Source organism: Phaenicophaeus curvirostris, chromosome Z (genome assembly GCF_032191515.1).
Source record: "Phaenicophaeus curvirostris isolate KB17595 chromosome Z, BPBGC_Pcur_1.0, whole genome shotgun sequence".
NCBI lineage: Eukaryota > Metazoa > Chordata > Aves > Cuculiformes > Cuculidae > Phaenicophaeus > Phaenicophaeus curvirostris.
The window spans coordinates 31,507,154-31,533,016 of record NC_091431.1 but is presented as its reverse complement, the minus strand read 5'-3'; the positions used below and the strand labels follow the sequence as shown (position 1 = coordinate 31,533,016).

Below are 25,863 nucleotides of genomic sequence, written 5' to 3'. Positions count from 1 at the left end.
CAATGATGTCAGCTCCTGGCTCCAGCGGAAGCCTGCCGGAGTATGCTGGCCAATTTTTGGCGTGTTCTTAGTTTTAACAATTTGGGGGCCGTACGGGAAAAGCGAAGAGGAAGCAGCGATGCTCACGCATCTTGACACGTAACACATCTCGGCTTCAAGGCGCAGGAGGCGAGCCTCAGCGTGACTTTTTCAGCGGCCCACGCATCTTAACTAAGTCCTTCCTCCAGACACCGGTCGGCAGCGGACCCCGGGCAACGCTCCGAGGAGGAGGACACCGGGGAACCCCGAGCCACACCCCCCACCCTCCCCTCGCTCCGGGCGGGAAGCGGCGGCGGCGGCCACGCCCCCTTCTCCCCCTCCCCCTCTCCCCCCACCAAATCCCCGGGCGGCGCGGGGCCGCGGGAGCGCGCGGGCACCGCCCACCGGGTCGGGCGCGCGCGGGGGGGCGGGGCGCGGCGCGGCGCCTCGGCGGGGGCTGTTGGGGCGCGGAGCGTGCGCGCGGCGGCCGGCGGGGCTGCGGCGGCGCTGCGAGTTTGGTGGGGGGGGGAGGCGGCGGCGGCGGCGGCGGGTTCCGAGGAGGAGCCGGCGCGGGGCGGGGTGGGGGCAGGCGGCGGCGCTCGCTCGGCCCCGCGCGGGGCTGCTGCCGCCGCCGCCACCGCCACTTCCCGCCTGTCCGGGAACGCGATCGGCACCCGGAACCCCGGGGTCTCGGCCGGGCTCCTCGTCGCGGCGCGACTTCTCGCGGTTCCCCCGGAGCGGCGGCGGCGGCGCGAGAGCTCCCTTCCCGGAGCGCGGCGGCCGCGGCGATGAAGCTAAGCCGCCAGTTCACGGTGTTCGGCAGCGCCGTCTTCTGCGTGGTGATCTTCTCCCTCTACCTGATGCTGGACCGCGGGCACTTGGACCACCCCAAGAGCCCCCGCCGCGAGGGCACCTTCCCCAAGGTGAGCGGCGCGGCCGCGGGGCGGCGCTGCGGGGGGGGGGAGGTGGGGGGGGGGTGGGCGCTTTGGGGGGACTCGGGGCGCCGCGCGGCCGCGGCACCAACAGGTGGGAACGAAGCGCCGGCTCTGGGGCGGCGGGTCCGGGGAGTTGATTGTGCTCGGCGCTGGTGAGACCGCACCTCGAATACTGCGTTCTGGGCCCCTCGCTTCAAGAAGGATGTTGAGCCTCTAGAGCGTTTCCAGAGAAGAGCAGCGAAGCTGGTGATGGAGCTGAGAACAAGTCTTATGAGGAGCAGCTGAGGGAACTGGGGTTGTTTAGCCTGGAGAAGGGGAGGCTGAGGGGAGAGCTTATCGCACTCTACAGCTACCTGAAAGGGGAGAGGAGGGTGCTGGCCTCTTCTCCCAAGTAACAGGGGACAGGACAAGGGGGAATGGTGTCAAGCTGCGCCACTGGAGGTTCAGACTAGATATCAGAAAGACATTTTTCACGGAAAGGGTCATTTGGCACTGGAACAGGCTCCCCAGGGAGGTGGTTGAGTCACCTTCCCTGGAAGTGTTTAAAAGACGGGTACACAAGATGCTTAGGGACATGATTTAGTGACAGATAGGAATGGTTGGACTCGGTGATCCAAGAGGTCTTTTCCAACCTTAGTGACTTCATGATTCTTGCTTCTGAGCCGCACCCGTGGTTAAACCGAGCCACACTTCTTCAGCTATGTCTTTTTTTGTGGGGGAGAGGATTTTAAAAGCCTGCATGTTTCGGTAGCGTTCTAATAAGGAATGTTTAACTGTGACGGGTCAAAGGTGTTTATAACTGCACATGCCATGCTGTGTGGAATAATGCTGTGGATAAATAGCTCTGCTTTCCTATAGGAGTAGACAAATAAAGAGTAAAGTTAGATCTTATCGAGGCTTCCACTGTACTTATTTTTGGGGAAATGAAAAAAAAAAAGAAAAAATTTTTTTGCGTAACAGTGAGGCTTCAAGCAGATAGGCTAACTCAGAAGGCTTATTTAAAGTGTAACCATTATCTCTCTGCTAGAATCACTTAACTTTTCATTTAATGCAAGTGTAATAGTCGGTACTATTTTATCGTTAGTGGTAAAATTAAAAACCTTGACTTAAATGTAAAGAAAGAATGCCGATCTGTTCTGCCTTTATTCCTTTGAGTTACAGTTCAGAGGTCAGCCGCTATTTTTTGCAGGAACTGGGAGAATGGGAAAGAAGCTTAGGAGAAGAAAGGCTGGCTACAGCAGCTCTGTCTGATATGTAAGTCCAGCAAGCCAGTAATGCCATGTGTGACACTTGTAACAGCAAAGTGTAAGTGCCGCTTTGGTTATATGGTTGGTATTTTATGTAAGGAAATAAGTTTATTTGTTTTTATACCACCAGTTATACCACCAGTTGAGTTTAGCCCAGGTAAAGTATAGAACAGGAAAGCTTGTACGTGGGTGATCTCTTCCCCCCCCCCGCCACTTCTTTTAAGTGTTAGCTTTTGGCTCAAAATACTTGAGTGGACAGGGAAGGTGACTATTAGACGTGTTTTGTCTATCATTGTTGGTGTCTGTGTCCTGTAGTGTGACGCTGGTCTGTGGTGTGACATTGTATTATCTGTTGTGACCAAGGGTTTAGTACCTTAATCTATTGTTACACCTTTTTCCCCTACATGATCTAGTTAGCTGAAAACAAATTATTTCATCTATCTTCCTCTCTTCACTCGGTATTCTAGAACATTCTGTCTGTGTTTACTCTTTCTGCATTTTCCATATCTGAATCTCTTTGAGGCTGCTGTGTCTCAGTGGAGAATCCTCTGCCTATCACTGGTTTGGTCCTTCCTTTGGATAAAATGTTATCTTTTCATTTCTTAATGCTTTGTTCTTTGAGGAAGTTACAGATGCAATTAATGTGAGTTTGTAATTTCCTTTTGCTGCCCCTAGGGTAGAAACTTTTCATTTTGTTAGAAGTGTGAAACCTCTGACGTCCAGCAGATGCTTTCAGAGCCCTATAACATCACTTTAAGGTAAATGCAGAAGGTGAAGGGTGAAATAGAAGGCACTAAAAATGTATGAGACAATGGCTTTAATCCTGCCTTAGCTGACAAAAAGTTGTTTGTGTCAGTGCAGTGTTGCCAGAACTCTGTGTACTGTAAATGAAAATAGCCACAGATGTAGAAACTTCAAGATGTTTTTGTTTGTGAAAAGCTATAGCAGCAGTAGATCCTCTCTGTAGGTTTAAGAAGGCATTGTCTTTCCTGATTGCAAAAGGTCAAAGCTTAGTTTCTAAGTAAAGAAAAGGAATTGAGACCTTTTTTTTCCCACAACTTATTGATTTACTGCATACCTCTTTCTGTTCTGATAATGTGCTAATTTTTCAGCTTTGCTGTTCCTCTTTTCTGTTCTGGTAAAAACATACATCACATTTTTCTGTCCTGGATGTTTCATATTGTTTGGTTTCTTCTTTCTGACCTACGTGGTTTACACTGACCTACGTGGCTCAGAGGAGAGAACTAGGTACCTCTGGAAGCTGTCTCCTGTTTAGTTTATAATCACTTGTCTATCTAGGCTTTTAAATTTAGTTTCTGCAAGGACAAGAGTTGGAGTTTTCCAGCTGGCAATGTCTGGTGGTCTGCATTCACCGAAGTGTCTGGTACATAATGCCAGTAGTAGAGTAAATTATTAGGGTTGCTACTCCACTTTCGTTTCCACTTTTTCTTCCAGACAAGGTGCCTTTTCTTTGCATGGTCTTGGGGTAGTATGTCAAACTTAGTCTTGTGAAACCGTCTTCTTGCAGGCTTATCTGCCAGTGTGATCAGGAATTGTTCTTCCAGAAGCTTGCTTTCCACTTTGAGGGTTCAGTTAGTTCAGAGATGCCAACAAAAATGCCTTGCAGAAATAATGTGTGGACAAGGTCTCCCAAGATGGGTGAATAGGCAGATGCCTTTGCATTCTCTCTAAGCTGGTACTTGTAGACGCCTTTCACTGCTGTTTGGAAGGCAGTGGTGATGTTGCAGCTTTTTAGGTCCTGGGTTTGCAAAAGCTGGCATCAGTAATCAATTTGATAGTAAATATTATCCACTCAATGGTAAGGTAGTGTTTTGACAACTATAATAGGACTTGAGCTGAAGGGATTTACAGCCTTGGTGGTGCATTTAAATCATAATATCAGAATATCTGTATGTTGCTATAGAACTAAAATCCCTGTAAGGTGCAGGACCTTGTACTTGGCCTTATTGGACTTGATGAGGTTGGCACAGGCCCACCTCTTAAGCCTGTCCCAGTCCCTCTGGATGGCATCCCTTCCCTCCACTGTGTCAGCTGTGCCACAGAGCTTGCTGTTGTTGGTAAACTTGCTGAGTAAGCCCTGAATTCCACTGTCCATGTCTGCAACAAAGGTTTTAAACACTGGTCCCATTACTGACCCCTTGGAACACCCTCATCACTAGTCTCCACATGGACATAGAGCCACTGACCACAACTCTGCGAGTGCAACCAGTCCTTATGATTTCAATATCACAAACCCTGTCTTTCTCTCTGAGCCTGTTCTATCTATAGGGCACTCATGTCTTGGGACACATCTTGGGATATGATAAGTCCTAGTGTCTTGTCTCACAGCCAGGAACAGTGTTAAGACATTGCATAGAGATGAGCTCAAGGTGGAGGAATAGACTTGGGTGCATTTTTAGATTATTATTTTATCAATTGTCATTGTGTAAGAGTCTTGTAGTGGATATACAGTGGAAAAATGGTTGAGTATATTGGTTTTGTCTGTAATAACACTGAACTGTCCAAGAAATCTTATGTGATGGTACAGTGAAGGAAAGCTTGGTGATGTCTGGTTCTGTGCTGTCTGCTGTGCAGTGAGCATCAGGTGCAAGTGACTTGTGGGCTAAATTGGTAACTACGAAATGAAACTACATTCAAATAAAATCTAAAGTGGAAGTCCAGAAGCCAGCTTTTCTTGAAGGATATATCTTACCATATGCAGGTGAATATCGTATACTGATAAACCCGTCTTAATCTATTCTGTATTTTAGAATCAAGTTGAAAAAAATCGGTGGCCTAGCACTGCTTGTTTTCTGAGCTAACTTTACTGTGACTTAGAGCAGATCCAGAAGAGCTGTTTATTTACAGACGCATGTAGATTATTTCTTTTGATTCTAAATATTGTTAGATTTGCACCTAAGCATGCATGGCACACATTAAAAATCAAATTATAAAACATTAAATGGAGGATTTGTTTGCAAGAGTATCTTGCTTCAGAAATGCTTAAGTTTTGTGTAGTGTTCGCATGTAGGTTCTTTTTTGTGAATTTTATGCTTGAGCAAGGCAATGTAGCAACACAATAACACGATGAATCATCTTCTGTCACTACCCAATAAGTGATGCTTTGTACCGGAGTTTTTTCCTTTGACCACTTTCACACAGCTAATTGAGGCTTTTGTGGGACATCTCACTGCTACTTGCAAGGTTTTTTCTGGGAATACGTTTTAAACGCTACCATGGTTCCAGTTGGTAACTGAAATGGCACAAAGTGATCCCCCCTTTTTATCTTTGGTCTTAAACTCTATTAAAAGGCAAATCATAAACACACAGCAACTTACATCCTTACTGTTTTCTTTTTTCTGAACAATTGTAATTTGAGTTAGATAATAGGTAATTTGTGTGGATCAATGGGCTGAAGCCAGTGGGATGAGGTTTAACAAGGCCAAATGCAGAGTCCTGCACTTGGGACACAAAAAGCTGGTGTAGCGCTACAGTCTTGGGGAAGAATGGCTGCCTAGCAGGGAAAGATCTGGGGGTGTTGGTTGGCAGCTGACTGAATATGAGTCAACAGAGTGCTCAGGTGGTCAAGAAAGCCAACAACATCTTTGCTTTTATCAAAAATGGTGTGGCCAGCAGGACCAGGGACATGATTCTTCCCCTGTACTCTGTACTGATGAGGCCACACCTTGAGTACTGTGTTCAGTTTTGGGCCCATCAGCATAGGAAGGACATTGAGGTCTTGAAGCATGTCCAGAGAAGAGCGACAAAACTGGTGAAGGGGCTGGAGAACAAGTCTTAAGAGGAGCAGCTGAGGGAACTAGAGTTGTTTAGCCTGGTAGAGAGGAGGCTGAGGGGAGACCTTACTGCTCTCTACCACTACCTAAAGGGAGGTTGCAGAGAGATGAGTGTAGGTCCCTTCTCCCAAGTGACAGTTGATAGGACAAGGGGGAATGGTGTCAAGCTGTGTCAGGGGAAGTTTAGATTGGGCATTAGGAAAAAAAATTCTTCACAGAAAGGGTTATCAACCTTCCCATCGCTATCCCTGGAGATGTTTAAAAGGCAGGTGGATGAGGTGCTTGGGGACGTGGTTTAATAGTAGACAGGTGCAGTTGGGCTTGATGATCTGAAAGGTCTTTTCCAACCTAATGATTATATGATTCTTCCCCCAGCTCTTTTTTTCTTCCCTTCCCCTTGCCTTTGATTGTCATTATTTGAAGTGTACACTGATCTTCTCGTGTGCGTCTCACTGTTTTTATGGGTTCACTAGTTGCACTACATTGAACAGACATGATCAAGTACAGTTCCTTTAAAAGCAGCCTGCTTGTTCTTTTGTTTCCAGTGTCCTTTCATCAAAGTATTAAGTGGTCTGGCTGTTGGTTATACTGCTAAATCTTATTGACTTGATTCGTGCTTTCAAGGCATCTACGCAATGCATCAAATACTTACACCCCAATGGCGCAAGCAGCGATTGTTACAGTATAGAGTGTTATTTCCTCAGGGCATACCAATAATTTGATAGTGGTACTGCCTGACCAAAATTTGAATCACAGTAGGCTGGAGCAGCAGTAGTAGGAAACTAGGACCAAGTACATCGCAGAAACACCAACGGTTTTCTGAATCTGTATGTTGAACGAAGGCGCCTTGTGAACTTTACTCTGGAGTACTGCTATGGTAGTGCTTCCCTTGCTGAAAGGAAACACTACCTTTAGTCAGCTCTGAATCTCCCAGCAGGTGGTCCTAACTGCAGCATGTCAGCACATGCTTGGTAGTTACCATGCCTCAGTTCTGTGCAGTGTGAACCATAGAATCAAAGTATCACTAGGTTGGAAAAGACCTCCAGGGTCATTGAGTCCAACCGTTCCTATCTGCCACTAAACCATGTCCCCGAGCACCTCATCCACCCATCTTTTAAATACCTCCAAGGATGGTGACTCAGCTGCCTCCCTGGGGAGCCTGTTCCAGTGCCCAGTGATCCTTTCTGTGAAATTTTTTTTTCTGATGTCCAACCTGAACTTCCCCTGGCCTCGCTTGAGGCCGTTCCCCCTTGTCATGTCCCCTGTTACTTGGGAGAAGACGCCAGCAACCTCCTTTCTCCTTTCAGGTGGTTGTAGAGAGCAATAACGTCTCCCCTTAGCCTCCTCCTCTCCAGGCTAAACAACCCCAGTTCCCTCAGCCGCTCCTCGTAAGACTTGTTCTCAGCCCCATCACCAGCTTTGTTACTCTTCTCTGGACAAGCGCTAGAGCCTCAACATCCTTCTTGTAGCGAGGCACCCAGAACGCAGTATTCGAGGTGCGGTCTCACCAGTGCAGAGTACAGAGGGAGAATAACCTCCCTGGACCTGCTGGCCACGCCGTTTCTGATAGAAGCCAAGATGCCATTGGCCTTCTTGGCCACCTGGGCTCACTGCTGGCTCATGTTCAGTCGGCTGTCAACCAACACCCCCAGGTCTTTCTCTTCTAGGCAGATTTCTAGCCACTCATCTCCTAGTCTGTAGCACTGTATAGGGTTGTTGTACCCCAAGTGCAGGACACGGCATTTGACCTTGTTAAACCTAATGCCATTAGTCTCAGCCCAGTGGTCCAGCCTGTTCAGATCCCTTTGCAGAGCCTCCCTACCCTCCAGCAGATCGACGTTTCCACCCAGTTTAGTGTCATCTGCAAACTTATTTAGGGTGCATTCGATCCCCTCATCCTGGTCATTGATAAAGGTGTTGAATAGGACTGGACCCAGCACTGAGCCCTGGGGGCCACCACTTCTGACCGGCCTCCAGCTGGAGTTAACTCCATTTACCGTAACACCATGGGCTTGGCCATCCAGCCAGTTTTTCACCCAGTAGAGTTTATACCTATTCAGGCCAGAGGCAGCCAGTTTCCTTAGGTGAATGCTGTGAGAAACCGTGTCAAAGGGTTTACTGAAGTCCAAGAAGACTACGTCCACAGCCATTCCCTCATCCAGTAGGTGGGTCACTTTGTCATAGAAGGCAATCAGGTTTGTTTGGCAAGACCTGCCTTTTGTGAACCTGTGTTTACTGGGCCTGATCACCCAGTTCTCTTGCATGTGCTTCATGATAGCACTCAAGATCACCTGTTCCATGACTTTCCCTGGCACTGAGGTCAGACTAACAGGCCTGTAGTTCCCAGGATCCTCCCTGCTACCCTTCTTGTAGATGGGCACAACATCAGCCAGCCTCCAGTCAAGTGGGAAACCTGCTCCCTCTACTGTCGCCACATGTGTATGCTTTTTTATTGAAATGGCTCCTGATACACTATAAACATCTTTTCCATCTAGAGTTTTGTTAAATACTATGCCGTATTTAAGTTACTGAAATCAGTGGCTTACATGGAATATAAGCATGCATATTTTGTTGCTTTGTGTTCTTAGTAATTGATGTCTTTGTATGAGCTCCTTTGGGAGCTCTCAGACCTGTGTTTTATGATAAGGAGCAAGACTTCTGTATGCAAAAGTATTGGAGGCAATTTGATCAGGTATTTAGGAAATGTTTGTTTTACTCTAAAATGTGAATAGTGACAATTAAGGTTGTACATAATTTTGAAGTTGTCATTTTCTGTCTTCTGAGCACTGAAAAATTGTGAGCACAGTGATTTAGTGGCATTCTTATGAGTTACGTATCAGAGAAGATTGTATGTTGAGTAAGAAAGCCAGAAAAGGAATTACCATTTTCCTACTTTTGAAACATGTTGACTTATTTAAAAAACACAACCAAAACCAAAGAACAAAAAAGAACACAAAAACCCCTTTTAACAACGTGTAGTAAGCTGACAATCTAAAAGTCTTTGAGCGTCATGGGAGTGAAAGATAATGAAAATTTAGAATTTCTACTGAGCTTCTAGTACATTGTAGAGGAGGAGGGGCTGTCTTTCTGAACATAATTACAGGTCAGTAACACTTCTTTGTAGTTCATATTTATGGTGTCTTCATTGCTTGCACATTTAGTGTAAAATTTTGGCTAAGCATCACTCAAGCAGAAGGCATAGCATCTTTCAATTACAATCTTTAAATTTCATGGAAAATACTTAGTAAAATGAATTTTTCAGAAAAAAAGTAACACCACCTCTATAAATGAGTACTTTCTTCTGCCTAACTTAAACTGTATAAATTAAATAGAGGTTTCTAGTGTGCTCTTATTCAACGTTTTCTTTGTCTGATGTATAGTTTTTTTATTTTATGTTTTGACGTTAAGATAAATATAAACTTTATTAAAATATGCATACGCATAATGGCATGTAAGCTGGGCTTCAGTTTTGTACTGCTAGCCATTTAAAGATTCCATATAGAGTACGGAGGGGAATCAAAAAGGAAATTAACCTTAAATATATCAGCCAGAGTAGTAATGAACATTTTTCAGATTTATTGACCTTAAATAGGGAACAGTTCTAGATTTGTCTCTATTTCCCCGTTCTTTCTCCTTTCCATCAAATCCCTGATGACAATGTCAAATTACTTCCTAATGCTATGCCTTATTTTTACCTCTGTAAGTTGCATGAAACTAAAGTCTAGGATAATAGTACGTTAAAGACTCTTGTTATTGCTGCCTCTGGTAAAATAGTGTGGAAGTCCATCAACTTCTTAGAATCTGTCAGTCTGCTGAATCTTTAGAATAGAACTTCCTAATTTTTTTAAGAGTGCAAGCATCTGTTTTGTAGTTTAGTCAGTTCAGAAGAATTCCAGTGTCTTCCCGAAGTGAGCTTATTTTGAATGGTACTTTAAAGGTAAGAAATTGCTAATAAGGTTACTTGTGTAATTTTCATCATCACAAATGCATGTAAGCCTCCTGCCCAGATGAATAAAGGCTTTAAACCTTGACTTGTCCTTTTGACATTTGCATTGTATGCTTGTTTTTTTTGTTCTTTCTTCTACCTGGCAATATGAATACGTGCTGAAATGATGTATTTGAATATTGAGCTTTGATGCTACATCAGGTTGCATTTTTAACTTTTACCTGCCTTCTTTTTCTGCACAGGAGGTGACTAATTGCACATTAGTATGTTCTGTTCACTGTACAGTACTGTAACAGTGAACAGAGAATGCTTTCTGGTCTAACCATCTTGATATACTGGCATCTGATCAGAGGTTTATATTAAGATTTTAGCAAAGTTAGTATGTAATTTGTGAAGATGCACCTGGAAATAGTTATTGAGAAGACTGGTACAGAAAATTAAGATTATTGCCGTTCAGTGTCACCAGAAAATGAGATTTTGGGTCCAGTTTCCTCACTGCTTGCTCAAGTAGATCTGTACAGGCAATGATCTTGACTTGAAGTCCACACCCCCTGTGAACTCTGTCAGTTGTGGTGTTTTGCTGTCTTCACCACACTCATTGATTCACTAAAGCCTCTTGGCAGGACAGCGCTAGAGGAGAATGGGCTCTGGCTTGTTTTGAACCAAGCTTGTTGCGTTTGATGGCTGAGTATAGATACAAATAGGTTCCAGCTGATTAGTCTCTTACGTGGCTTCCTCTTCTGCCTGCCTGTTTCCATGAGATTTCCTCACCTCTAGGCCTGTCATACTTACACTTCAATCATTTGAGCTAGCTGTCTTTTTCCAGATGAAATGATCATTAGTGACCTGTTGTAGGTGACTGCATTTAGAGAAGGAGTGAGCATTTACTGAGGAAATGAAAGTTGTGAATAATATCCTTTCTGCAATGCACAGATGGGGGAAACTGCCTCTCCTCCACTTCCTCAGAATAAAGCAGCTTGACCTTTCATTGTGTCATTGGATTTCCTTCCTTGTATTGGGTTGGCAGTATGCTCCTTTCTGGAGAGAATCTGTGCTGAAGATCAGACTGCTGTCAGAAGCAAACAGAGAAGGACAAGCAGAGGGCAGTGCAAAATCAGACTGCTGTGGAGTATTTGGGGCGTGAAAACTGCTGGAGGTTTTGAACCGATTGAAGCATAAGGAACTGTTAATGTAGCTGGTTCATGTGGTGGCAGTGGCAGGTTGCTCAATGTAGCTAGCAGGTATAGAGAGTTTTTCTTCCACATAGGAGGGGGGTATGCTGATCAGTGCTGTCCTCACGAGGGGTGATCTGTTGGTTAGTTCCAAGCCTATGTAACCATGGGGATGGTGAACAGATGCACTGCTCATGTGATGGCATTCTTCTACCAATGCAGCTGTGCTTACTTTTGGTACTGTTGATTTGTTGGCACTTTGCATTGCTTCTTGTAGAAATAGTTGCTTTGCTGTGTTGTAACAGCATGGTTGCCTTCCTTGCTTTTTATTAAAGTCTTCTTTTGCCTTAATATACTGCTAACATTGTGCAGAGAGACATGAAAGAGGTTTACATCAAAGTTGTTATAAACTTATTCACTGGTTGTATAGGCCAAGTGATTCACATAATGTTACATTTCATTTCTTTACATTAAAGCAAGTATGTAGAGTAACAGCACATCCTTCAATGATGTTCACTTGGACTAAAAAGTACTTATCCAGGCAGTGTAGCTCCATTTTTCTGTGCTCCAATTTTCCAGGCACAAATTCTTGGATAAGGTGTGCTTCTTGTCTGTGAAGTCGTGATGCTGTAAAGTCAGTGGGAGGTCTGCTGACATTTATGAATTATTCAGCTATCCAGATTTTGCTCTTCAGTATCTACAAAGCCATGCAGACTACAAAATTTCAGGCAGAGTTAGTTAAAGCAAAATTGGTGCACCTCTGCTCAGGTTAAAAGGAAAAAAAAAATCTTCCTACTCACCACTAAATATATGAAAGATTTTCAAACTTATTTTAAAATGAAGTACATTTTTAGTAATGGAGCAGACATGTCTGTTTTATTTTTTAATTACTCCTATTTAAAGCCACCTGTAATATGCTTCTAATCTGGTTTACTAGTAAATCAACATCTGTTACTAGCAATCAATAAGATGAAAATGTTTTAAACTTCACTGTTTTGTACTGTTTGGCCTTGGTATTTGAAGTTTCTTGGTGTTAAGTCAGTTGACTCCTGAAAATGCTGAAACTGAATTTCTTTGTTTTTCAAAGATTAATTTTATTGTCCTGAAGAGTTGCAGTAGTGTCCACGTTTAGCTAATATTTTGAAATAATTTTGCTTTTGAATAGTATGTTATAGGCATTGTCTACTCCTATCTGTTTAAAATCAATAAGGTGAAAAGGTGAATGTGCAATGAAAACAGACCTAGCTTTTGCATAGTTTGCATCCTTGTGAAATTTTCAACTTGAAGATGGATACCTGACACTGTTTTTATATTCAATGAAAACTAGTATCCATTTCTATTCTGTTACGCTGTTGTTTCTTACAGTTAATTCTTATAGCTGATGTATTTCACAACAGAATTTGAAAATATTTTTAAAATCTCAGAAGATTTGTTTGTCAGTTTTAACTTGGGTACTGCATGAGGTCATAGTTAATGATCTTTAACTGCAGCTTTCTTATTTCAAGCTTTGCATTCGAGTTAGTGCATGGCATGTTTAAATGCTTTAGAAGGGATGCGTGTTGCATATCACAGTCTTCAGAAAAGAAAGTGGAATTAACAAATGTCCTATGTCAAGTCCACAATTGGAAGTCTTTGTAAAGATTCTTTCTCCAAATAACAGAATGTCTACCTCGAAAGTAACATACTGTAACAGTAGAAGTCATGGCTCTTCAGAGACCCCCCCCCGCCCCTGCTCCTCTTTTCTATGGCTGTTATGGGCCAATGCTGGAAAGAGAGTGGTTGGGTAAATGACATAATGCAGGTGGTTGGTGTCATTATGACCAGGTAGTTGATAGGCTATTGCTAAGCAGTGTTAAACTTCTTTTCTTATAGGAAGAGCTAGAATATTTCTAGAACATACGTCAATGAGAATATGAATTTTAAAGAGTTATCTGATTTTAAAGTTGTAGAGGCAGTTTATATAGTGGTGGAATAGGTGTGACCAGCGTTTTAGCTGCTTACACACTTGGCAACTTTGAACTATAGTCATGTGCAGTGAAGCAGGTAGTAATTTGTGTAGAGGGCAGCTTCTTAGGAAGCTTAAGATCAGAGCTGTGTTGGGCAGCCTGTAAAACTCCAGTCAGTATTATTTTGTATATGTTATTTTTAGAGTGATTAGCATAATAGGCGATTTACTTTTTTGAGTAGAGAAACCTTTCTTTCAAAATGTCATAGACATCGAAAGGGAAAGTATTAATTTTATACAGAAACATGTACAGACTCTTCAATATAGCATTGGAAAGATTTCAGTCTGGTTGTTTCTTTTGTGCCACCAGGGGTCGTGGGTCTACAGTTTTTTTTGCTTTCCGGTATCCCATCATCTGCATATTGATTTTCTGATGTTTACAGTTTGTTTTGTAGATTTGTAGTATTTGTCGTTAAACTATTGAGATTCTGGGATGTTGGCCATACATGTCAATTAGCTTAATCTGTATCTGTTGTAAAAACATATTTTTGTGTTTTGGGAAGCAATAACTCTTTGCCTGAGTTGCATTTTAAAACCTGTTGTTAGTCTCCAGATGTATCAGTTTAAGGTGGGGGGAGGAAAAAAAGGCAATGGGTTAGCACTTTATACAGCCCAGAAAATGAGGGGACAAACTTACCAGCAGATACTAGTCCATACTGTCACAATTTAAGGCTGTTCTGGGCACTAAACAAATGACAGGTATTCTCTTTTAAAGCCTCTCCCTTCCCAAAAGGGGAAGAGAAAAAGGATAAGGCTAAGAGACTTGGGGGTTGGGAAAAGAACAAACCCTCAGACATATTTAATGAAGCAACAATAATAAAAAGGGAAGAGATAACATTAATAAAAAATAATGAAATATTTACAAACCCAGTATTGAACGCTCACAATAACAACCACACTACCAGTGAATGCAGGGCAGGCACTGATGAAGCCTCCATACTGGACTCAGAAGCAGGAGGGAACTGAATTCAGGAATATGTATGTTGAGATTGAAGGCAGAAGAATGGAGAGTGTCCTCCTGTGACACTGGCCATAGAAGAAGAGGGTCTCATTCTTGAATTCCTCAGTTTTGTATCGAGTGTAATGTAAACAGAATAGAATACTTCATTAGTCAGGTTTGGGTCAGCTATCCTGTCTGCTGTGACCATTTTTTGCCCTTTGACTTACGACAGTCCAGTATGGCATATAACAACTTCAGCAGTGGCCTTGGTTTCTATAGGAATAAGTATAAGCAGGAGCATTTCTGCATACTGTTTGTACCGTTACCTTGGTAATAACTATAAATATCAAGCATTGTCGCTTTTAGAAGCAGACACTGTCTGGAAAACATGTCCTTAACTTAAGAAAAGGCAGTCATTTAGAAGTGGCTTAAATGAAAAGAAGAAATGCTGAAAGGAGGATTGACTTTCTTTTAGTTCAAACCAGGACATGTATCTTCTGCAGAATTTCAAATAACTTCCATAAAGATAGAATTAAAGGAATGGTGATTTAGAAGAACCCGAAAGCCTTACTGATATCTCTTGGTAAGCATTGGGTTTTTTTCAGTCCTGCAGACTTCTCAAAATGAACAGAATTTAAGAGAAAGTGCACATGACAGTTTAGAAAGGAGGTTTAACCATTTGCAACCTACAGCCTAACTACAGAAGCTGGAATTAACTTGGCATTTTGGGAAAGCACTTCATTCCTTAAAGGAAGGTGAAGTCCTCAAGTGACTTATTGCCAGAGGGGAAAAAAGTGTCATGTATTGGTGTTGTTTCTGGTATTATTTTATATTACTTAGAAACTAAGGTATTGGCTCTAGGAAAGTGTTTTACTTGTCATTAAAATCTTAGGTCACAGAGTAGTGGTCTACTGAATCAATGCTATTTGTATTGAATGTAATGGGCGAAATGCAATCCCAAGGACAAATACATGCTGGGTGGAGAATGGATTTAGAACAGCCCTGAAGAGAAGGACATGGGGGTGTTGCTGGATGAGAAGCTCAATGTGAGCTGACAATGTATGCTTGCAGCCCAGAAAGCCACCTGTATGCTGGGCTGCTTCAAAAGAAGTGTGACCAACAGATTAAGGGAAGTGATTCTCCCCCTCTACTCTGCTCTTGTAAGACCTCATTTGGAATACTGCATTCCGTTGTGGAGTCCTCAGCATAGGAAGGACATGGATCTATAAAGAGTCCAGAGGAGGGCCACAAAGATGATTAGAGAGCTTGAGCATCTCCCATACAACGACAGGCTGAGAGAGTTGGGCTTTTTTAGCCTGGAGAAGAGAAGGGTCCAAGGACAGCTCATAGCAGTCTTCCAATACCTTAAGGGGACCTAGAAGAGAGCTGGGGAGGGACTTTTTAGAATGGCATGTAGTGGCAGGACAAGGAGTAATGGCTTTAAATTGGAAGGGGTAAGATTTAAGTAAGAAATTAGGAAGAAGTTTTTTACTGTGTGGGTGGTAAGGTACTGGCACAGGTTGCCCAAGTAAGTTGTGGATGCCCCCTCCCTGGAAGTGTTCAAGGCCAGGTTGGATGGGGCCTTGGGTAGCCCATTCTAGTGGGAGTTGTCCCTGCCTATGGCAGGGGGGTTGGAACTGGGTGATCTTCAAGGTTCCTTCTAACCCAAACCATTATATGATTAAGTGCCTGATTCTGCAGCAGATTTTGTTGTAGTCGCTGAGTGTTGAAAAAAACCTTAATCAAACTTTGTATATTTTGTTTTCTGACCCCAACTTTAGTAATTGGAAGTGACTGGCTTTTTGTTCTCTCTCTTTCCTTATTATTGTTAGTTTGAAATCAGTCAGAGGAAAGAAAAAAATTATTGTTAAGATGTAATGCTCCTGCAAACACGTTAAAGAATCTGGCTTTTTGTGATCCTGTAAAAGCTAACACATTCATGCCTGAATAAAAGCATACCTCAAGTAATTCCAAAGGAGTGGCTAGTACATGACAGGGCAGTATTGAATCCAGGTATCTTGTTCTGCTATGCTTCTTCCTGTATTCCTGGAGGGATTCCTCCTGTATTACAGCGATTGAATGCAATTAAATTGCTTTGTTTTATCTGTCTCTCCTTCCAGGTTGCTTTGGGAGGTATGTTGACTTCTTTCAACTCACACTGATGTTGTTCTGTTTCCTTCCTCTTGTGGTGCATGTTAGAATCATCTACAAAATCCTGTTGTTTGGCCGCTAATTATGACCCTCTGACTGAAATTGCTATCTGTTTGAGCTGTCTTTTACAAGATTATCTTGGTGTTTGTAATGGTCTAATAATACAGCTTATTACTATGATCAGACTGTTAGGGGATCTTTTACTAAGTGCTGTGGTTTATTTTTCTTGGTTTCACTGAAAATAAGGAACTTGGTGTTTATTGAATACTGTTTATATGCACAGGAAAAATCTAAAATCTGTCCATCTTGATAATCTCATCATTATGTGTGACTGCCTTCTAAAAATAGCCCTTTCTTTGATGTTCTGGTGTGATGGTAAATGGAAAGATCAAATTTTTCAAATCTATGACAGACATAAAACAAAATGAAGTTGTCATAATTGGTACTTGAAACAGTGTGATGAATATCTTATGATCATTGATTAAATCCTGTGCTGGGAGTTCAAGTTCATAGTGAAAATGTAACTTCTGTTCTTTTCTGTTATTCTGAAAAGACAATATTCAATTTCTTTTAAGTTTGTCTTTAAGTATAGAATAAAGATTTATTTGATTATTTTTTTGTATAATCATGTGCTATTGTAAAATTGTTGTTTTTTTAATCCTGTCTGGAATTGGTCTGAGAAATAATTAAACTTTACTTTTTTTTTTTCCTCTTCAGGGCCAGCTTTCAATACTGCAAGAAAAAATAGATCATTTAGAACGCTTATTGGCAGAAAATAATGAGATTATTTCAAACATACGAGATTCTGTGATCAATCTGAGTGAATCGGTAAAGGATGGTCAAAAAAATCCAGAGGCAATAAACTTCAGTCAAGGATCTGTCTCTGAGCTCTTCTCTTCTGCTTCAGTTTTTCTTGCAGTTGATTCTGAGGATTGTTTGTTTGCTTCAAAAAGTGGAAGTCATGGTTCAGGTGTACAGGTAAGCATACAGCTTTCTCTTATTCTACTGGAGTTTAGCTGTCGTTACCTATTTTATTAAGAAAACATTTAATTACTGTTAATCTATGATATAATAGAATTGTACAAGTGACTATTCTGTTTAGCAGACTTTATGAAGAGTCAATATTTCAAAAAGCTTAAAAATTCTTAAAAAAATGCAAACAAAACCCGGTGATTACACTCGCGTTATTGTCCAGTTGTATCAGAAGTTCTTTGGAAAGAATTTGTTTGAGAATCTTTTTCTGTTTCCCCAACTTGTTCTAAAATCGGTGACAAACTGGAAATAATAGATAGGCTTTATTTAAATAGGTTTCACATTTTGGGTATGTATGTGTAGGTGGGTCTCAGTGGTGAGGTAGAACTAATAACCTAAAAAAATCTCAGCTACTATATTTCGTCTTGAATGTTTTTTGCTGTATTCCAGCATTCTTGTGTGTCTCCAGTTTGTACGGATACTTTGATTAGAAAGGAGGATCATATACCATGTTGACTGGCTGGCATGAACTGGGGAGGTTGAAGTTTTTAAAGTCAGACACTTTGAATTTATTTTGCTTTCTGGTGATACTTGTGAGTTCATGGACTCATATATACTCAGTTTAGTTGAGTGTTTGAGGAGCGCTGAGAATACTGTGTGACCTGTACTGTTTTAGGGAGTTTTGTGGGACCACTATAGATTTTTGTGGTATTCCAAATACTAAATTTTGAAGTTCAGCTTTCTCATTCTATAAGTGAAAGTATCTCTATTGCAGGAGAAAGGCAGTGACCTTAAGATGAATAAGTACACATATTAGGACAGTAGTAACCTGATGTATCATTTGTAATGCTTTTTAAGCTCAGTGATAGACACTGCCTTAATATGTCTTTTACAGAGAAAGCAGAGTTTTTTAGAGGCAGCATCTGACTGTTCATGTTTCTAATATACAGTAAGACTTCTGTGCAGGAAAGTAACCCATGTGGACACATGTTTTTACGTTACTGGGTTGTTAAGAAGTTATTCCTTGTGCAGTCTGTTACCGTAATAAGTGATGTGGTTTTCTAGGCGCATCAAACGTTACAGTAAAGGTGAACTTTGCATTTTGAGGTAGTGTGTTGGCTTAAGTTCTTGGATGTTTTAGCCTGTTATGAATGGAAAGTAAAACATGTTTGCTTAAACTGTTCTCATATTTTGCTTTGCATTTGTGGAATGTTAGAACGTGTACCTACTGTCAGCAGATGTACCTGCCTACCTAACGGCAGGCTGTATTAGCTAAACTGCTTTTTTGATAACTTTTTTTCCTCCACTTTTAAGGTTGTGTGCATGTACTTAAATAACAAATGTAGCAGGCCATGTTCTTAATACAGGTCTCCTATTCACATTTTCTTTCTTTGCCTTGCACAGGGAGAGGGGGCTCTAATGTTCTTGGTGTCATTGCATTAGTTCCTTTTACTCAGCAGGTTATCCGCTATCATCATTAGATCCCTTAAAACTGCTTCCGTATACAGTTCCTCATCCTGCAAATCTGACTGTATTTCAGTTGTGGAATCGAAGACCTTGACTTTAGCAGAATTTCTGTAACACCATGTTGTGAGCTGATCTAAATTACTGTATTTCAATACACTTATACTATTTAATACTGTGCAAAACCTGATGTATTCTGCAAGCTCTGTTCATTTATTTTTTTCTAGATTCTTTTATAAAGTCTGAGAAATTCTGACCAGATTGTTTGAGGCAGTGTATTTTTTAAATAATTGTAAATTCTGAAACAGCTTCTAAGTGTTAATTACCCACTGTTCATGAATTTTAATTCAAACCCACACATTTACACTTTACTGTTTTCGTGTTTGTCTTAAGTGGGTGCATTAAAATGAATTAAGAGACTAGAACGAAGTAAGAGCTAATATAGGTGAGACGTAGTTTATATATAAAAATCACTTTAGAGTAGGAAGGCAAAAGGCTTAACTGAATAAATTATGGGAGTTCATTATAGCTTCCCATAATGGAGGAATTATATGAGAATGCATTCAAATACAAATTAAAAACTTGTATGATATTTCAGTGAGAAGTATTACTGAGTCTTACTATTTGGAGAGATGTATTTTCTTTGCATAAATCGAACAAAACAAGTTACTAGTAACAAGAGACCCCAAAGATTCTTGGATAGGACAGCGAAAGGATGTTTTTCATGAAGGAATTGTAAATCAAGAAATTGTGTACTTTGTTACTTCTGATGTTTCTAAGTAGGTAGGAAATTGTAATAGAGCTGGCCACTGAAAATAACATTAACTTGAGAATTGATACAATTCAAATTAAATAGACTAATGTGTACTTTTTGCAAAAGACAGAAATGGAGCTAGGTAATAAAAACATAATATGAAGAACTCTGGATTAAATGCGGTCGTGACCTGATGCTTCCGTAAGTCAGTAATTCAAGAAGTATCTGGACTTTGTGCTCAAAGAAGGCAGAATTCTCAACAGCCATCATGCTGTGAGTGTTCTTCTAACTCGTATGGTGAGGTGTCTCCTTTCTTGTCCCTTTCAACTACTGAAGCACCTAGCCTTGTGCTTAGTAATGTTGTCGCTTTTAAAAATGAGGCATGAATAACTCCTTAGAAAGATGCCTGAAGAGGCATGAACAGTGCTTTTATTTCCTCTGTGCAGTATTTTAGTGCTCACTGGAGTAAACGTGATGTTTGCTTAAGACTTGCGTTACTTCAGCAGTTTGAGTCCCTCAGGATAAAGGAAGAAGAAGCCCATACAGAAAAAAAGACAACTGGTAAGTTTTAAGGTCTTTTAATTGAAGAACTTATAACAACATGACTATTCTCAAGCTAATGTGATTTTCAGTAGCCAGCTCAAATACAATTTCTTCCCTACGCAGAAACATCACAAGTAACCAAGTATGCAATTTCTTGATTTACAATTCTTTCATGGAGCAGGCATAATGAAGATAGGCAACAAGCATCCTTTTTGATTTTCTGTTTGTGTACCTTTTTTACAAAGTCTTTGCTTATTATCATAGTATTTTATACTTAAAAATGAAATTCAGGTATGTCCAGGAAAGTTTCTGCTTCTTGCCAAGGAGGTACTTGAAAGTTGTTCTTCACTTGCACACATGTAACCTGCTGAAGTGATGACATGAATTGTAATTAAATCTTTGCACAATTATTACTGAGGATGGTGTTATATAAAAGGTGAAGTGATTTAATAATTGTCCTCTGTATGTCTTGGCATAAATGTAGTGATTTCAGCCTAATCTGGCTTCAGTTTATTCCTGTGGAAGTTTGGGAGTCCTATTTCTTTTATTGGGGTTTTTTTAAGTGTTTCTGATTAAACATTCAAATCATGGAATGACTGAAAAGTTGAGGTTTGGAAATACTGCTCGAAGTCATCTGGCTAAACTTCTCCTCAGTCAGGGTCACCTAGAGCCAGTTGCCCAGGACAATGTCCAGATGGCTTTTGAGTATCTCTAAGGATGGAGATTGTACAGCCTCTCTGGATAACGTGTGAAAGTGCTTGGTCACCCTCACATGGACAGAGTGGTTTTTTTGATATTCAGGAAGAGCCTCCTGCATTTTAGTTTGTGCTAATTGCCTTTTGTCTTATCACTTGGCGCCACTGAAGAGAACTTGGCTCCTCCTCTGCACTCTTCCTTCAAGTGTTTAGGCATTGGTAAGATCCCCAAGCCTTCTCTAGGCTATACAGTTTCAGCTGTCTAGCCTTTCCTCGTAGGAGAGCTGCTGCAATCCCTTTATCATCTTAGTGGCCCTTTGCTGGACTCTCTCTTTAGTATGTCCATGTGTCTCTTGTACTGGGTAGCTTGAAACTGGTCACACTACTGTAAAAAATTGATATGTTGCAGATTGCAGAAAGTTGCTTGTGAAATTCATGCTCCATCCATGAGAAAATCTCATAGGAATGTGCACAGTTACAGGAATTGCTGCTTTTTATATTAGTATATCTTCATTGCTGAAATGTCAGAAGGGTTATTGGTCTTAAGGTTACTCATTGGTAACTGTCAAATGTATGGAATATGCATTTTTCATCAGAAGGTTGCATTTTACAGGAAAATTACAGTTCCTTAAAATAAAATTTTACAAGAGCAACAAAACACAGTATTAGGCTAATTTCAGTGCAACCCTTAACTGATCCCTTCAAGCTGGCCATACGGAATGTGTGTATGTACAAGTATTGCAGCTGTATTCTCCATTAAGGAGTGTTGTAAAAGGTATAAGCAGTCCTGGTGGAACAGTGCTCTGACAAGAAGATCTCATACAGGCCATAGATTATGTAGTATATGGACATTGTAGGCCCAACTAAGGCTCTGCTGGTTCTAGGATTACAGTGACTTGTATTCCCATCTAACATTACTTACTTGTCTTTGTATCTTAAGGTAAAGTAAAGGCCTGTAGTGAGTTGATGTTGTCTGGCTGCCAGATGCCACCCCAGCCAAGGTGAACCCACTACAGTCCTTCTGGTTGACACCAGAAGGTTGACACCTGAGGCTTGAGGTATGAGAGATAAAGACAGCAGTTGGGACTGCTAATGACCAAAAGTTGAACTGGACATTGCTAGAGTGAAGTAACTGAGTTATTTCTGTTATTGTAATGAGGTGAAGGGACAGGGTATGGAGGTTCATCATGTGTAAGGTTTCCACTCTTTCAGTGTCCTGTCATTTTGGTTTTAGTGTGGGGAATTTTTTTGGTAGGAATGAGTGAATTTTGTGAAGGGTGTGTGATGAATGTGTATTTTATCAACTGCTTTTAGGTACTTGTTTTACAGAAGTGAATGGCATGCAGGTGCCCAGGTGTTGGCAGAGGAGAGTTCCAGGGGTGGTATTTGTGAGGGGAGGCCAGTGCTGCTCTGTGGTGGACACAGCTGTTCCAGCCAGCTCCAAAACAGACCCATGGCAGGATACAGCCAAGCCCTCCACCAGCAAGGGTGATGGCACCTCTGAGAGAATGGGTTTTAAGAAGGGGGAAAGCACTGCATGGCAGTGATATGTAAGGAATAAAGTGTGGGATAAACAACCCCATGAACACCAGGGTCATTGAAGAAGGAAGGGGGAATGTGCTCCAGCCACTGGAGCAGATGGGGAGACCATCATGAAGCAGTTATTTCCCTGCATACTGTGGAAGATGCTGTGTCAAAGCAGGTAGATACTTTCAGTAGGAATTGTGGCTCGTAGGGGGTCCACGCTGGAGTAGATTGTAGCCTGTGGAGGGTATCCTATAATGGAGCAGTTCATGGAGGACTGTAGCTTGTGGAATGGACCCTATGCTGAAGCAGGCAAAAAGTGTGATGAGGAAGAAGTGACAGGAACCATTATGGGCTGATCACAGTTCCTATAACCAACCCTATGCTGTTTTGGGATATGGGGACATAGAGGTGCTGGAGACAAAGCAGTGATGTTGAACTGGGCTAGGAGAAGGGTAGGGAGAAAGTGTTTTAATTTTGTCTTTGTTTCTCATTATACAATTATATTTTAGTTGGCAATAAATTAATTTAATGTTCACCAAATGAAGTCTGGTTTGTCTGTGAAGGTAGTTGGTACATGATCTCCTTTTATTTATCCTGAACCATGAGTTTTTATTCTTATTTCTACCCCAGTCCAGTTGAGGAGGGACAATGAGAGAGCAGATTGGTGGGGGACTGACAACTAGCCTATTTAACCTATCACAAGGCCTTAACGTCTTCAGACAGATGTTTGTTTCAGTTGTCTGTATTTTTCTAAATTTTCCTAGCAGAACAGTTTGCCACTGGAAAATTTTACCCCTGTGGTGTTCATATAGTAAATGACTCCTGTAGACTATTTTGTGAAAGTGAAATGTTTATTGACAGAAGTTTGTCAGGTGTAAAATCATACTTTATCATGGGGCTAGAGTAAACTAAAGCTTAGTTTGTTTTTTAAACTATGGTGGCAGTAAAAGATAATGATGATATGTGTTTATAAAGTATGCCGTCTTTTCTCGAAGCCAACCAGAGCGCTATGGGGAGGGGAGGAGGGAACAAAAAGAAAGTTGGATATGGTAACTTTGGTCTAAATTAACATTTAGAACACCATGAAGATTATCTTTGAAGCTATCTGGTGATATCCCAATTTTATAGGAACTTGTTAAAGTAACACTAGAATTCCTTTATTTACCCACAATCTTCTTACTTCCATTGTAAAGTAAAATATATCCTTCCTTGTGTAATTGTAACTCCTTGTACTGTGTAACAGTAAAACTACAAGGGTTTTGATATAGCAGTTGGCTATGGTTCTGTACTTTTTTCCTTGATAGTTTATTTCATTTCTCTTCCAGTTTGACTTTTGCCTCAGTCTCTCATGTTGTCATCCTTTTTAACTGCTTGTTTAGTTTTTTTCATCTTCTGCATTCCCCTATTCAGTGTATTATGCTATTCTGTATAATACTTTCCCCACCCTTCTGCCCCCATGCCTTTGAGAGCTGTCATAATGTTTGTGACTTAAGGCTGTTTCTCCTACTATTTATCTAATAAATTGCAGTTTCCTCAGAATAAGGCCTGTTAAATGCTCCTTTTCCTGCTGGCTGTCTTGGGTGTCCCAGTGTGACTTGAAACTTGCTCTCATTTGTCAGGTTTTTGTTCATTTGACACTTCATTTCTCCCCGTGTGTAATGAACACTCTGATCCATTTTCTATGAAAACAGCTTTGTTTTTTTTAGTAGCAGATCTGTTTTTGTGAATTCATATTTTATATTCGTCTTACTCTATTTTTAGATGTTGGATGTCTATGACCTTCTTCCTTTCGATAATCCAGATGGTGGTGTGTGGAAGCAAGGATTTGATATCACATACAATGAAAATGAATGGGACAGTGAACCGCTTCAAGTTTTCGTTGTGCCTCACTCACACAATGACCCAGGTAGTATTTTAACTGTATTGCTTTGGGTATCTAGAGGCTTTTGAACTAAGAAATATATTGCCATTTCTGTTAACATGTAGGATTTTTTTAAGCATACTAATTAATATTTTAAATATAAGTCTAGCAATGCCATTAAGCAGATTGACTTCAAGTGACAGCTGCTATGATAAAAGTTGTACATGTTTTTATTTATTAACTGGAGTAGGGCTTCACTGTTGATGTTGGAAGGTAATATGGATTTTCTGTGTCATCCTGCTGGTAACCCAGTCAGTTTATTCATTGCTGTGTTAAATGTGGCCTGTTGTTGTTTTAACCTTGTGGTCTGTCACAGATATTTAACCGTCAGCCTCTGCTTCAGATGAGTTTTTTGGAACATGTGACAATGGCAAATATGAGGTTTTTGACTGTAACTTTCTTTACTGTGGGATAATAGAAAGTCTGAATTTAAGATGACACCAAAGTATGTTTACATAATTTTGGGTCTTCCTTCTACATGGATGTTCACTGTGTTATAAAATAATATTGATGTGTCACTAAAAGCAGTGAGTTATACTACTGTAGTATACTGCTGGTACACGTATACTATGAGAAGTTGGTTGTTATTGTAGAAAGCCACAATTTCAGTGATTTTGAACTTTGCTACTGTGTATCTAACAATTTAATTTATTTGTTGAAGTACTGTGGGTCTGAGTGAATTAAGATAATTTGAACATAAGTGAGTTTTGTTTGCACATATCTTGTGTTTTCAAGGCAAATGATCACTGGAATTTGGAGGGACTATGTTGTTCAGTTATGACAGCTAAAAAAACAAAGTATGGTTATAATAAAAATACTCAGAGAAAATACTCACAGTAAAAGCTTTGATCTGCCTTGTATAGAACTTGCTTTAAGCTTTTGTGCATTTATTTCTTCCCTGATTGTTGTTCTCCTGAAAACTGTCCTAGAAAGAAGCTGTGTTTTGTACAGTAACTTAATAAATCTGACACCATCTTAAAGGAACTTGCAGAACTTTTTATTCTCTTGAGTCTTACTAGAAAGGGGAATGGAGTTTACTCCTCTCCCTTCTTTCTACTGAAGCTAGTAGGGTCATACCCTAACTGGGAGAGGAGGGTGGTTGACATCCTATGACTGCCAGTTGCTTAGTGTCACACCTGTCCTGAGATGAATTTTTTTAGCTGTATTGAACAAAGACCCCCTGCAGAGTGCAGGCTGGGGTATTTCATGAGAAGTGGGAGGAGTGGGAAGTGCAAGGTAATGTCCTGAGGGAAGCTGAGATCTTTGCAGAAAACTTCGCGAATGTCCATTCAAGTCATGTGATTTGATGGGGTCTCAGTGTTCTGGCACTCATTGTTTTTCTTTTCCTACAGATTCTAGTAATTTTCATTTTATATTTTAAAAAACCAAAACAAACCTTACGTTATTTACAATTCATTCTGTAATGGCCTTGCAAAACAGAATATATTGGGCTCATTTCCACTGTCATGCCTGGCCTGTCTTGTCCGTACTCCTGCAGAATTCACTAGTTTCTGTTGCCTTTCTAGAAGGACGTTTTGGACCAAACCATTAGCTTCCTTACCTCCAGCCTTCTACTTTCTTCTTCACATCTAGGTTCTTGTCTTGCCTCCTACAGTAAGCTGTGGTAGATTTTCACAGCTAACACCTTTTGTGTTTGACAAATGTTGGTGTTTGGTGCCTTAATCTAGTGTTTGGTTCATCTTGTAACACCAGTTCTGCTTACCGAAAATGGCCCTCTGAGCACTCATGTTCTAAGGAATTTGAGTATTGAGGTTATTG

The 25,863-nt window shown here is 41.0% G+C and overlaps 1 protein-coding gene across 1 annotated transcript in view; it reads left to right on the top strand.

Annotated features, from left to right (window-relative positions):
- Window positions 1–613: 613 nt before the first annotated feature.
- The window catches only part of MAN2A1 (mannosidase alpha class 2A member 1), a 108,286-nt gene continuing 83,036 nt past the window's right edge, over window positions 614–25,863 (top strand). Inside the window, exons 1-3 of the mRNA XM_069879944.1 lie at window positions 614–941; window positions 16,926–17,186; window positions 23,925–24,069. Coding sequence (XP_069736045.1) covers window positions 807–941; window positions 16,926–17,186; window positions 23,925–24,069 — 541 coding nt within the window. The 5' untranslated portion in view covers window positions 614–806. The remainder of the gene's footprint in view (window positions 942–16,925; window positions 17,187–23,924; window positions 24,070–25,863) is intronic.